The 15,546-nt window shown below is 37.5% G+C and overlaps 1 protein-coding gene across 2 annotated transcripts in view; it reads left to right on the plus strand.

The window, feature by feature from the left end:
* The window catches only part of LOC118734109 (proline dehydrogenase 1, mitochondrial), a 181,146-nt gene that overhangs the window by 30,245 nt on the left and 135,355 nt on the right, over positions 1–15,546 (plus strand). For both annotated transcript variants that reach the window (XM_036463818.1, XM_036463819.1), the window contains exon 2: positions 335–1,062. In XM_036463818.1, coding sequence (XP_036319711.1) covers positions 499–1,062 — 564 coding nt within the window. In that variant the 5' untranslated portion in view covers positions 335–498. The remainder of the gene's footprint in view (positions 1–334; positions 1,063–15,546) is intronic.

Consider the following 15,546-nt stretch of genomic DNA (forward strand, 5'->3'; position numbering starts at 1 on the left):
AAAAACTTGATGTGAGCACCAAAATGTTTTTTTGTTTTGACAACTCGTTTTATGCTCCAAATTGAAACGGAAAATATTAGTTCTCAAAAAATAAACACCAAATCAGGCATCAAAACGCATGTCTAATATATACATACATATGTACATAATAATATGTGTGCTAGTGTCCAAGACAATCGGGCTGAAAACGTGTCTCACGAAATTAAAGAGCAAACATTTAAGCGCATGCGCGTGTCAAAGTTTTTAAATTAGCGCTGCTGGTTGTTGCGGGGTGCTTAAATACTAATAAATCGCCCATACAAACACATCACTCAAATTTTTTTTTTTATTCTAGCCACGGAAGTGTAAAACAATTTCAGAACACTTATTTCATATTTGCATAAGTGATTACCGAAGCTGATACTGAGTTGTGGTGCTCAAACAATTTGCAATATTTAGTTAATTGATTCCCGATCACATCGTACAACCTTACGCTTAATATCAGTGTGTGCATGTGTAATGGCGTTTTTGCGTTCAATTTGTGCTCAACGTGCCACAACAAACTTAGTTTATAGTCGCAATAAGAGCAATAGGAGCACAACCTCCGGTTGGAGTGTTAGAAGTAAGGCTACAACTGCCTCACCTATATCTGCAACAGCAGGATCAGCGAGCCATCAAGACTTCCGTCATGACATTGATCGTGACCAAGACGATTTAACATATTCAAAAACATCAAAGTGTCAGATAAATCGGCGGCAACAGCAGCATCGTGAACTCCTAAGCAATATCCTTTATTCGCCAGATCATACGTCACGGCATTCAGTGTTCACAAAAAGTTCTTTGAATCGCTCTGTAGTAACTGCACGACAAGAGGCTGAGCCTGAAGTAAAACGGCCACGGTCACACAAGCCCACGCAGCAACAACAACCAGATGTTCCAATTAACCCCCAACGTGATCCATTGGATGCCAGTTTCAATGACCCTGTCGCGGCATTCAAAAGCAAAACAACATGGGAGTTAATACGAGCCTATTTGGTGTACGCTGTTTGTTCTATTGAAACTGTAGTGGATAATAATCACAAGGTAATTTAACATATATATATATATGTAAGTATATATAAGTGTATCTATGTATTAAAATATGTCACTTTGTGCATCTTCGAACTGAATTTGTGAAAAAACCGTAAGTCCCGCTTAATATTCTCTGTCATATATGGAGGTTAGACTGCCTCACGGTGCACAGTGTAACGTCGCCATATAAGCTGCGGACAAAAATAGTAAACGTTGTCAAATTCCAATCAAATGTTGTATATGGTCGACTTTCACTTAGGAAAGAAGAAATTTGAAACATGGTCAGTATTGGCCTACTGCCACGCCGATTTTGATTAAATTTACTTTGTATATGTGACAGCTTACAAAACAAGTAATTTTTGAATAAAAAATAATAATTTTTTTTTTAACTTCTACCTTCAGCAGCAAGTATTTATATTAAAATGAGAAAATAGTTAAAAACATTTCTTCTTCTTCTTATTTGGCGCTGTAACCGCCTAAGCGATTTTGATCGAGTTCAACAAAGCACGCCAGTCGTTTCTCTTCTGTGCCAACTGACTCCAATTGGAAACGTCAAGTGAAGCCAAGTCCTTCTTCACCTGATCTTTCCATCGCAGTGGGGGCCTCCCTCTTCCTCTGCTACCACCAGCGGGTTCCGAGTTGAATAATTTCTGAGCTGGAGCGTCGGTGTCCATTCCAACGACATGGCCAAGCTGCATTATGTCCATGGCGTTGTAAAGCTCATACAGCTGAAAGGCCCGTAAATCTTCCGCAAAATCTTTCTCTCGAATACTCCAAGCGCCGCCTCGTCGGATGTTGTCATTGTCCATGATTCTGCGCCATATAACAGCATGGGCATGATGAGTGACTTATAGAGTGTGGTTTTCGTATGTCGAGAGAGGACTTTACTCGTGAATTGCCTACTCAGTCCAAAGAAGCACTTGTTGGCAAGAGAGAGTCTGCATCGGACATCCATGTTGACATTATTATCGGTGTTAATGCTGGTTCCCAAGTAAACGAAATTATCTATTTTCTCGACGTCAACAGTGACGTGGGTGCCAAGGCGCGAATGTGCTGACTGTTTGTTTGATGACAGGAGATACTTCGTCTTGTCCCATTCGCTTTGCTTCCTTATCCAACTTGGAAAAGGTAGAACAGACTTCGCGGTTTTTGTTACCGATGATGTTGATATCATCGGCATAAGCCAGCAATTGCACGCTCTTGTAGGAAATTGTTCCTGAGCGGTTCAGTACTGCAGCTCTTATTATCTTCTCCAACATCAGATTAAAGAAGTCACATGAAAGAGAGACGCCCTGTCTGAAGCCCCGCTTGGTGGCGAACGGCTCGGAGAGGTCTTTCCCAATTCTGACGGAGCTGGTGGTTTTGCTCAACGTCATTTTACACAGCCGTTTGAGTTTTGAGCGGATGCTGAATTCAGACATAGTGGCGTAGAGGCAACTCCTTTTAGTACTGTCGAAACCGGCTTTAAAGTCGACAAATGGGTGGTGAGTTTCGATCCTTTTCTCGCGGGTCTTTTCCAAGATTTGGCGTATTGTGAATACCTGCCACACTGATAAGACCCAATCAGTTATTTGACGATGGGCTTCTGTGTTTCACACAATACGCTCGATAAGACCTTAGAACCTATGCCTAGAAGGCTGATTCCGCGGTAGTTGGCGCGAATGGCGGCGTCGCCTTTCTTGTGGATTGGGCAGAGCACACTTAAATTCCAGTCGTCGGGCATGCGCTCATCTGACCATATTCTGCACAAGAGTTGATGATTGCACCTAATCAACTCCTCGCCGCCGTACTTGAATAGTTCAGCTGGCAGGCTGTCAGCTCCAGCAGCTTTGTTGTTTTTCAGCTACGTTATTGCTATTCGTACCTCGTCATGGTCAGGCGGTGGAACGTCGATTTCGTCATCATCGACTGCGGGCCCGGGTTCTTCTTCTCCACAACTTTCCGTACTGCTACCATTTAGTAGGGCGGAAAAGTGTTCCCTCCATAATTTAAGTACGCTCTGAACATTTGTTACTAGGTCGCCATTGTTGTTCTTACAGGACTATGCCCTGGTCTTGAAACTTTCCGTGAAGCGCCTAACTCTCTGGTGAAATTTTCGGGCATTACTCCTGTTGGCCAGCATTTCAAGCTCTTCGCACTCACGTATTTCGGCATCTCTCTTCTTATTGCGGCAAATACGTCTCCCCTCCCTCTTCAGATCCCTGTAGAGGTCCCATATAGCGCGCGTTGTGCCCGATCGCAGCGTGCTCCTGTAGGCGGCATCTTTTTTCGCTGCAGTTTCCTGACATTCCTCATCGTACCAGTTGTTCTTTCGGGTTCGCTGAAATCCGACTACTTCTTCGGCGGTGGTACTTAATGAGCGGGAGATGTGGTTCCACTGCTCGCATATGTCGATATGTTGAAGAGTGCTCTCCGAGAGCTGGTATGAGAGTCGAGTAGCGAAAGCACTGGCTGTCTGTTGTGATTGCAGCTTTTCGACGTTAAGCTTTCCTTGCATATTTGGGCGCACAGTTTTTGCTGCACAGAGGCTGGTGCGTATCTTGGCTGCAACAAGATAGTTGTCCGAGTCGATGTTTGTGCCTCGGAGTGTGCGTACATCTGAAACACTGGAAGCATGACATCCGTCTATCACAACATGATCGATTTGGTTTCTCGTTTTTCGATCCGAACACAGCCACGTGGTTTGATGGATCTTGTATGCTTGAACCTAGTACTGCATACTACCATGTTTCGGGCCCCGGCGAATTCTATCAACCTGAATCCGTTGTCGGACGTTTCGTTTTGGAGGCTGAATTTTCCAACGGTGGTTCCTAAGATTCCACCACAAATCTAACTCCGAATTTGCGCTCCTTTACATGGCAGCTGTAGTAGACGTCGCAAGGCCCCAGACATTGCTTGCCTTGCCCCGTTCAACGCATTTCTTGGATGACGGTGATGTCAGCTTTTGTCCTTACGAGGACATCAACCAGCAGGGCAGATGCACCTTCCCCATTAGGGGTCCAGGTGCATGCCCTCAAATCGTAGTCCTTTAAACGATTTCCGTGGTCGTCATCATAAGAGGGGTCTCATCCGAGGCTTTACCTTGCTTCTTCACTGGAAGTAATTTTTACGTGGCGGGTCCCAAACCCAGCGCACAATCCGTTGCTGGGACAAAAACATTTTAGCTCCCTTTTAATTAGAGTATTTATGATCGGTCCCCCACAAAATATTACTAAACTTACCACTTCCATTTTTACTATTTTTGGTTACATACGTTCCACTGTGCGACGCACACAAAATAATGCGTTGAGGAACCATCATTTGAGCTATTTTATGACTTCCATAAAAATACATATGTATGCAGTGTTCGAGAACAAAAGATATGATCAAAACTAAATGTCGTTCTCGCAGTTTTTTTCCAAAGAGAGCTTCAAAATAAAACCGAAATGAGTACAAAATTGGCGAGAACATTCTTAATGGGAATTATATAAGAACAAAACCGTGTGGAACGTTCCCAATGAGAACACAATGCAAACAATACTTTCGGGAATATTTATAAAAGAACAAAATGGGTAACAAAGCCTCCAGAACGTTTTGGCAAAGAACAAAACGGGAAGAAGAGTCTACGAAAATTTCTCGCGAAAAACATTTTTGGGAACTAAAGTCTAAGTAGGTTTGTAAAAAGAACTGAAACATATCCTGCAAAAAATTGTGCGACTAATCTCTAAAGAGAGTATTCCGAGATTACTCTCAATCGGGTACAATTGGGCATTAAATAGTCGCAACTAGTCTCATACGGGTAGTAATGGAGGTCAATTAGTCTCGACTCATCCCTTATGGGTATAATTGGAGATCAATTAGTCCCCAACTCATCTCTAACGGGTACTATTAACGATTTAATGATATGTACGCCCTTAGTCATGAAATTTCATGTGCGGCGTTGGCACACAGAGAGAGTATTCGCCTAACAAAACTGAGCAACCCGGTTCGAATCTCAGCTGGCGCAATTTTTTATTTTTATTTTTTAAAAGTGACTAGTCGCTTTTTATACCCTTTCGGGTATAAAGGTGAACAATTAGTCTCTTCATAGGACATGCTCGAACAAAAGCGATCAGTTCATTCCATATAAAGAGATCAAAAGTGGTATTAGTCGCATGCTCCTTTGCGATTGCTCCCGGAGTCATCCCGGATTAGTCTCATTTTTTGCAGGGTAATTACGCAAATAAAGTCTACGAAAGACTTAAAACACGTACTTTTATTATTTTACTCTCGATCCTAGATTTTCTTAACAGCGGTGCACAGTGCTGGTCATATAGTACCAAGGGTATAAACTGATATACAGATCTATAGTTTCATTAAGCAATTCTTGGAAACCCTCCAAAATTTTAACGGCAATCTGTAAGCAATGTGGAGAAGGCACTCAAAAAATTTTATATGTGCGTGCAAAGTGGATAGACCGTATTTAAACAAATCTTCCTTTACAGCCCTCTCACGAATATGAAGCGAATTCATTTCAGTTGGTTTTGCACCACATATATAACAAACAGAACCACTGCTATTTTCAGTCAAAACATTAACAACAGCACCATCTACCATTGTTAACATTACTTTAAAGCTAACAGTAATATCCAAGTTTTTAATGTGACAATTATACGGTACGAGATTGTTTATCTGGCTTTGAATGTCATTCTCAAGTTCACGTATAACAAGAGCTGATTCTCTTATAAACGTAATTTTTATAGGTCTGCAAAATTTAGGAGAGGAACACAGTGTATTCAACCACATTTGTTGTCCACTCTCTGCATAAGTAATGCGGATAGGTACCAATGCAGACACTAGTAGAAATTCATCAGTACTTTCAGCTTCTGAAAATTTTTGTTTATAGCGGCTGTGACCCGAACTACCATCAAAGCCCCATTTGCTTTCCAAAATTAAATTGAATTTGTGTTGCTCAGTTTTTTCAAACGAACAAATTTGAAATAAGCTCGAGGTTGTGCTGTTGAGAAAACTTTGTACCGGTACTTCGACTAAAGTTTCTGTTACATAAATTGGTTGTGGAAGCAACTTTTTTTTTGCGTTCTTCAATGCGTAGTAGCTCGGAAAAAAATCGCTGTGGACTGAGTTAGCAACTGATCTTAAAGTATTATACTTTTCTTTCGTCAAATTTAACTCAAGAAATAGTGACAAAGCTTCCATAACACCTAAGCTCTTTTTCTTATTACGGTCATCTTGTTCTTCCAGTCTTTCGCATTTTTCCGCAGCTTCGATTATTTCTTGCGGACACTTGGTTGAAATCAATTCTTTAATCCTTCGCCTTTTTGTTCGCGTTGAAGATGCTTCAAATGGTATTGGAGGCCTGCCCCTGCTCGTACTTGCAACCTAAATAACCACTGAGAAAAAATACGCGTGCATAATACTGCATTTACTTTCGAAAAACGGTTTTAATGGCATACCACAGCTTCTTCTTCTTCTTGTCCAAAGTCCGTATCAAGCCATACGCCGTTTTTCCTTTCAAAAGCTGTCTTCATTCGATAAGATTTCTCCCACAGTCTCTTGAATTTCAAAAGTAGGAACTCAACTTTTTTTTATTAATTTTAATTTTTCCACCACATTTATCTTCAATAGAAGACACAATATTGTGAAGTTGTTCTCCTGGCCGCAAATGTTTCGATGCCAACCACATATCGAAAATTTGCTGAATTTTTACTTGAAACGCCACTACAAAATTGTTCACGAATGAATATGCAGATGAATGCAGGTAATATTTTGGATTTAGAATATACATACTTGTACCAAAATAATATAAACAAATTGAGAGAACGTTTTTTGATGTTTTTTAGTAATTGCTTAATAGCGTTTTCTTTTCTCAAAAAAAGTTCTGCCCTTTAATATGGGAACTCTTGCTTTGCGTTGCCCTGAAACCTGAGAAAATGTTGCGTTCTTTATATGAGAATGAAACAGAAAATATATTACTCCATCACAATTTATTTATAGAACTTAATAAAGCTGAATTAATCACTTGGCCTGTAAGTCTTTAACAATTTTAAAGCAAAACATTTATTTCTGATAGGGAAAATAATTGCATTTTTACAAGATTAAATTAAAAATCAACTATGCAACTCTCACCCTCACGTTTATTTGAGGGCAGAAAAGGCAGCACTTTCGCCGGATCAGATCGCAACCTGCTGAGAAAAGAACACGACGCCTTGTGAAAGGGCTGAGAAAAGAACATGAAAATGTGACAGCGCTAACACAAGGCAGAATAAGTGCAGCCTTTTTTCGAGAAAAGAAAACGCTATAAAACAGTTTGCACTTCACTTTCACTTTTTTCGCAATCGGATGATTTTCTTTGTGATAACGGTACATCATAAAGATCGGTTGCCAAAACAAACAAATTGGCATTGCCAGATCAGAAATATATTGAGAAATAAAATCCCATACTCTTTTTCCCCAAACACCTGAAATTTATATGAAAAAATCCTCCCACGCTCATATGAAACAATTCGTCATAATAATCTCATATGTACTATTAGTTCAATATGTCGACTTTAACGGCCTCGTGAGGCTACAATATTTAAAATATTTGCAAACTTTTTTTGGTTTTTCTTAATAAGAGTTTTAACTATGATCGTGCATATTTATTTTTAATTTTTAACGTACTTCATTTCTGCCATTTTTGGCCGCTGTCGTCCCTGTGTGCGTCGTAGCTACATAAGTATAGCTACATACGTATTTACTTACATTTTTAGCATATGTATGAATCTAGTTCTTTTGAGTAAAAAAAGGCTTCTGACCACATTTTACATCGGGTAGTAGATGAGAAATTAAAACTTCTTAAAAACATCGATGTATCGTTTTTAAAACCGATGTTTTTTAACATCGAAGTTTTTTTGTGAGAAAATCGATGTTTCCAAACATCGATGTTTTTAAGAACGATGTTTTTAAGAATGATGTTGCATCCCTAGTCGCAGTTGTGATTTTAACATAAAAGCATCAGACCGGAGCTAGTCGATAAGCAAATACATTTAGCCAATTTTTAGATGCATAAGAATATATCGTCCCCTGAAATGCAAAAAGATGTAACAACATCGTAAATGAAATGGGAAAAAGTTGTGACTAATATTTTAATATTTTTTTTTCATAAAATGATGTGGGGAGTTGTAATTCAAAGTTTGCTACGCCTTTTTGCCTTTCAGGTGACGATATGTACTTATCTACACATGAAGATACATAAGTATGTATGTAATTAATTCTGAGACGTCTGTAATTAGCAGCAGAAATCAGATGTTTCACCCTTTGGCAGGTTAAAACATTTGCCGTACTTACATCACACTTAGCGAATTACTTTTGCAATCACTGGCGGTCGTGTGATGTTATTTAAATAGTTCAAAAAAGAGTGAAACGTGAATCATTCCAAACACGGGTAGATATATGAATCTATGTACATATCAGGGATTTTGCGAATATTTGCATTCGCCTTCGTTATGCGAATGATTCGCAACATTTTACACATTCGCATTCGCATACGAATGTTTTGCGAATGCGAATGTGTACATGGACAGAGAGTCCACTCTAATATTATAGAAATGGCTATAAGTGTCTAACCAGGGTACGGACAGTAACCGGCTTTTTGCTTCAGGCGCTAAATGGTTAAGTAGTACATCAAGCAACATTGGGCCTTCAACAAGTACTGCTAAACGTCTTATTAACCTAGAAATTATTTTAGATACCTCAAGCGAGAGCGAAGGCTCGTATGTACAAACTGAAGACATTAAAAAATGTGAACTTAAAGCTCAATAGAAGGCCTTTCTTAAAGCAAAATGAGCTAATCTCGGTGAAAAACCTCTCGATTGGTGGAAAACTAAACTAAAATACGACAAATTGACAGATCTGGCCCGCAAATATTTGCGCGCCCCACCTGCCAGCGTTCTAGGTGAGCAATTGTTCAGTGCAGCCGGCCTTATATACAAACCTATAAGAAATCGCCTCATGGGAGAAAAGGCAGCAAAATTACTTTTTTTGAAATATAATATACCCCCTTTCAACTTTGACTACTATATTAAAACACTGTATAGGTGAAGCACTCATTCAATGTTCTAATAATTTATAAAATTTTTAAGTAATAAAAACGATGACTTAAGTTGATTATAGCTTTTTTTAATGTTATTCCTAACATTCGCATTCACGAATGTGAAAAATATGACATTCGAAACATCCCTAGTACATATGTATATGTACATTGTAGTTACATCCGCATGCATAGATGCATTTGCACTATGCATATGCATATGTAACGAGTTTTTCCTGCATTTGTAGAGAAACTCGACGTCGGTATTTGGTTGTGTTGGATACACAAATTTAGCCATGTAGAAGGCAACGGTGATAGTGGTGTGGTAGTGGTGACGAAATCAAATGACAAGCCCCCTAAAAGCTAGCCAATAGAGATACAAACTTTTGTGCGTTTATACATACTTATGTAAAATGTAAAAAAATGAGGGCTACTACGAGAGAAAACGAACACTGAGAGAGTTAAGACCACCCTGCAAAAAATTGTGGGACTAATGAGATTACTCTCAATCGGGTACAATTGGGCATTAATTAGTCCCAACTAGTCTTATAAGGGTACTAATGGAGTCAATTAGTCTCGACTCATCCCTTATGGGTATAATTGGAGTTAAATTAGTCCCCAACTCATCTCTAACGGGTACTATTAACGATTTAATGATATGTACGCACTTAGTCAATGAAATTTCATGTGCGGCGTTGGCACACAGAGAGAGAGTTCGCCTGACAAGACTGAGCACCCCGGTTCGAATCTCAGCTGGCGCAAATTTTTATTTGTATTTTTTAAAAGTGAATAGTCGCTTTGTATACCCGTTCGGGTATAAAGGTGAACAATTAGTCTCTTCATAGGACGTGCTCGAACAAAAGCGATCAGTTCATTCCATATAAAGAGATCAAAAGTGGTATTAGTCGCATGCTCCTTTGCGATTGCTCCCGGAGTCATCCCGGATTAGTCCAATTTTTCCAGGGCAGTGTTGGCATTTTTAGTACAATTGTACGTTTTAGATACAATAGGTTTGTATAGTAACAACTAGTCAGTACTAATTTGTACTGGAACCTGCAAATTTTTACTGGAAAAGTGTATAATAACCCAAAAAATTTGCAGCAGAGCCCTGAATCGAGAGCGTAATAACACGGGAGAGCTGCAAATTCTTGCAAGGGAAATTTTTCCTAGCAGAAGAAGAAGAATGAATGTCAAAAGCTGCCATTTGTTGAATTGTTTAAGCGTAAACAAAAGTAAAATTAGTGGAAATCAAAATATTAATGATGTTCTGGACTGTTTAAATGCTTGTGTGTAAGGCAAAGAGTTTAAAACTGATTTATAAATAGTAAAATGTTTACAGCAGAATGTCAAAACAGTGCAATAACTGTTCACTTAGGGACACGAATTTCGATACGATACGATACCATATCGATACTTTTGGCATTCGATACCGATATTTTTTACTCGATAGTTTTAAAACGATATTTTTTGGAATCGAGTACCAGAATCCTAGTATCGTATCGAATGTCATAAACTCAAATTAGTCAGCTTTCAGACACGTCAAGTCTTGCTTTCAAGTCTGCTCGTTCCAAGACTAAGGAGGTGAGAAGAAAGGGGAAGAGTGCAGATACCTCTCATTTAAAGAACCACGAACTTGAATTCAATAAAAGTTGACGCGTCTGGAAGCAAATAGAAAACACAAAAGAGAATGCGAAAAAATTGCTTTCAAGACTTATCTGATTATCAACTTTTCCCGATATAAATTGTGCTTTAAAGAACTGACACTTTTTTACTATCGTTAGGATTGCATGTGGCGGGACTTGAAGACGCGAGCTCGGTATTTTAAGTCAACACCTCAATCTCTACGTGTAAAAATAGTAGATTGGCGCTTACAAAATATGTTAGCGTTTAACCGAGCTTCTCCGATTTGTTGCGTGCGCCTTGATGTTGTGCCACAAAGGGCGTTTTTATGAGAAGCTGTTTTTCATGGCAGAAATACGCTCGGAGGATTCTAATCACTTTTTCAGATATTTATTTTTTGGATTTTGGTATCGATATTTGCGATATCGAGTCTTTTGATTCCGATATTATTGGGTACCCGATATTTTTCCAGCGATACTTTAAATGAGTACCATATCGATACTTTCGGTTCGATATCGTGTCCCTATGTTCACTTGCAGGTTTTTACTAGTTTTGTGTTCAATAACTTCTTCTGGTAGTTTTCTCTTCTTCTCAATTTTACGTTTTTTTTTGCTTTTACGCTCTCGCTGCAACCGTTTACTGGAGGATTTACTATACAAACCTAATTTCGTTTAAAATATACTTTCCTACTACGCAATACTTTTTAGTACAATTTTGCCATGAATTCTAAAAAAATCCGTGAGTACTAGGTACTAATTCCAGGGATGGAATTTCAAAATTTCAAAATGTGCCAAGTGGTCTTCAAAAATGGTGCCGAAAACAAGATGAATTCATAATTTAATAAACATAATATATGTACGAAAATCGGCATTTCTAAATTTGCACAAAAATTATAAAAATTCAGAGGGTTCTCCCAACAACAACCTTTGAATTCAGAATTTTAAGGAGATTCCAAGTTTTCAATTTTATGCATTTAAATGTGTCCGAAAATTTTTTTTAATGTTTGAAAATGTATGACACCGTCAGAAAAAAAAAAATCAAAAACTATCGGCATATTGCAGAGACTTGCACTTCTATTTAATGGACTATAAAACTGCAAACTTGGAATCTTTCTAAAAATTCTGAATTAAAAGCTTGCTGTCACGAAAACTTACTTTTCGTACTGCGTATTCACAATAGAATTAAGCGGTTTGTGGATATTTCTCAGGGCCCTTAATTTAATTTTTTAGTGCTTTTAACTTTCACTTTTTGTATTTTTTTAATCTATAATGTGCTATTTGTTTTTTTGTTATTTAATGGCCTTATAACAATTATATTCAACAATTTTTATTGAGCTCGAGGCCGTTTTTTAATGAAAACTTTTTGTGGAAAAGCAAATTATTGTGGCTTAACAAGTGAAATAGTTGAAATAAGCAACAAGAATTAACAAGGCGAACTTAGCACTGTGCGTAGGCAACTGGCTGAGTCAGTGGGATCGTCGGTTCGAATCCTACTGAAAGAAGTCTGATGAGGAAATGTGGTGATCTCCGAAATAGCTATCACTTCTACCATTTTGTTCAAATTATTGTTGCTTTTCCACAATAAGTTTTCATTAAAAAACGGCCTCGAGCTCAATAAAATTTTTTGAATATAATTGTTATAAGGCCATAAAATAACAAAAAAACAATTAACTTAAGGACAAGCACACCTACAAAGTTAAACATTATAATAATAGAAATATTAAGAAAAACCAACAACCACATGATCCGGTGAATTTCAGCGGAATAGCTGCGCTTGATTGTAGTTGACTTAACAAGTGAAATAGTGGAAATAAGCAACAAGAATTAACAAGCCAAACTTAGCACAGTGCGTAGGCAACTGGCTGAGTCAGTGGGATCGTCGGTTCGAATCCTACTGAAAGAAGTCTGATGACGAAATGTGGTGATTTCCGAAATAGCTATCACTTCTACCATTTTTTCAAATTATTTTTGCTTTTCCACAATAAGTTTTCATTAAAACACGGCCTCGAGCTCAATAAAATTTTTTGAATATAATTGTTATAAGGCCATAAAATAACAAAAAAACAAATAACTTAAGGACGAGCACACCTAAAAGTTAAACATTCTAATAACAGAAATATTAACAAAAACCAACAAAACCAACAACCACATGATCAAGTGAATTGCAGCGGAATAGCTGCGCTTGATTGTAGTTGGCTTAACAAGTGAAATAGTGGAAATAAGCAACAAGAATTAACAAGGCGAACTTAGCACAGTGCGTAGGCAACTGGCTGAGTCAGTGGGATCGTCGGTTCGAATCTTACTGAAAGAAGTCTGATGAGGAAATGTGGTGATTTCCGAAATAGCTATCACTTCTACCACTTTTTCAAATTATTGTTGCTTTTCCACAATAAGTTTTCTTTAAAAAACGGCCTCGAGCTCAATACAAATTGTTGAATATAATGTGCAGTGTTGCCATTTTAGCCGCTTTCCGTCTAGATTTAGCCGGTTGCGATAGCAAACAGCCGGAGAAATTTCGATTTAGCCGGCAGCCGATTTGTTAGCCGTTTTGCAGAAAAAAATTAGCCGTTTTTCAAATATGTATATATGTTTCCATTTTTGACTAAGCGACACGAAATCTGTTAGAAATGGCTACTAGCCTTATCGTGAAGAACATTTTCATGTCAGGCAGGGCTGTATGAAATTGGGCCGATTTCGCATATTTTTATTTTCAACGAAGAAGGGATTTTCTTCATAAATTGTTTGTTATAAATGTCTTAGTTTTAAGTGTGAAGTTTTATTCGCAAACTTAGAAAATAAGCAATTATTTCACTGTTAAGACACTTAAGATGCGTTTGTGTTTGGTGCCAACAAACAGAATAAATAATACATGTAGATATTGTCTTCCCAGATAGCGCATATTCAATTCTGCCTAATTTACAAAACATCATTTTTTGCCCACTCCCAAAGGTTTAAGGTAAGTGAAAAATTGATATTTGCAAGCACTATTTACACATATGTATTTTTTTAAACAAACTTTTTTGCTGAGAACTTATTTAAATTCCAAAAACCGAATGCCAACTTAAACTTAAAGGAACCAACACTGAAGTGAATCAAAATGAAAATAAAAGAGCACAAATTTCTATGTAAAGCAAAACTCTCTGGGAATCCTACGAGACATCTGCCGGTCATATGACCGGTCATCTAAATGGGAGATCTGCAGTCTTTTGGCATCATATTTCACATCAGAATTTCAGGGATTTCTGAAAAATCTGACCAGTTTTGTTGTGTAACTGTGATTTTGCATCCCTTGTCAACATATGGCCTCGGTTGATGTTAACTTAAGGTCGTTGTTTTACTGCCTTAAAATTGAAGGGAAATTTTTACAGCGTTTTTTATGTGTATTGGTTTCTATTTGAGTGTATTGACAATCGGTCAGTCTGAAAAGGCCTTGTAGGGAAGACAGTAGGTTTGTTCGTCGAAAATCCAGCGAGAATTATCATTCAAAATATCAGATAGTAAGAGAAAATGCTCCCAAATTCTCTCTCATGTAGAGAAACTTGCAATTTTCTGTACGAACGCAAATTTGCAAGTTTTTCTGCCAGCTGGTGTCCACGGTTACATTTCAAACAAAAGAAATTTGTAAAGAATTTTTAAAATTCTTTCAGAGGGGCAAAAAGCATACATGTTTTCAAATGCTCAGTTTGAACAAATATTTTAAAATTATTGTTTTGAAATAAGATGATGACATTTTTCGGATACGAAAAATGAACAAATATGAAAATCGTTTTCTGAGCATTTCCGGAAACGAAAAATGTACGAGAACTGCACTTTCGGCAAAAAGTACGTTTCTCTGCTGGCTGGGTGTTCATCAGTTATCAACGGTCCCAGTTAAAATGAATTCAGTATTTTTTTTTTTAATTTTCGGCTTGCTTTTTTATTAAACTAGACTACTAAACCTATGCCTAAAACCATCTACGAATATCAAAACCAGTTGCAACAAATGAGTTCATACTTATGTATGTACATTAAAGTGGTCCAAAAATGTATGTAAAAAAAATAAGGTCGGATTTTTAATGCCGCCACCCCCTAGGATTGTTCTATATCGAAAAAAATATACCCCTATATTTTTATTTTGAAAAAAAAAAATAAAAATAGGGAGTGCTCAAAGCGCTCAAAGTTTTCCATGTATTTTATATGGGGGAAAAACAACTTTTCGTAGACATAGTGCAGAATTCTTGAAAATCAACAGTTTTCGATCGGAAAACTTTTCTTATCTTCAGGAGATTCCCAGTAATAATACGCAATTGTCTCTTTAACCATTTTTTCATAGTAACTATATTTTATAGGTCCTCCAAAACCCCTAGAAAATGCAATGGAAAAATCTTTAATCATAAAAAAATGGTTAAATAAACAATTGGGTATTAATACTGGAAGTCTCCTGAAGAGAACCACAGTTCTCCGATTGACAAATATTGATTTTTAAGAGTCTTATACCATTTCTACGAAAAATGGTTTTCTCTCCATATAAAATACATGGAAAACTTTGATTTCAAAATAAAAAAAAGGGTATATTTTTTTCGATATAGAACAATCCTAGGGGGTGCCGGCATTAAAATTCCAACTTAATTTTTTTGGACCACTCTAATGTACATACATACCCTGCGTGAAACCCTAAACTAGTAAGGAAAAATACTAGTTTATAACTAGAATTTCCTGACAGAAACCGAACTAGTTCGAAATTGACCAGACTTGTACCAAGTACAATACGATTTATTCATGCCCGGTTTTATTTGACTTCGACAGTTTAATACAATAAACTACACAAAATATTAGAACTTTTATTTGGGT

This window comes from Rhagoletis pomonella, unplaced genomic scaffold (genome assembly GCF_013731165.1).
Source record: "Rhagoletis pomonella isolate Grant_MI unplaced genomic scaffold, Rhpom_1.0 Rhpom_scaffold_00002, whole genome shotgun sequence".
In the NCBI taxonomy this organism is placed as follows: Eukaryota; Metazoa; Arthropoda; class Insecta; order Diptera; family Tephritidae; genus Rhagoletis; species Rhagoletis pomonella.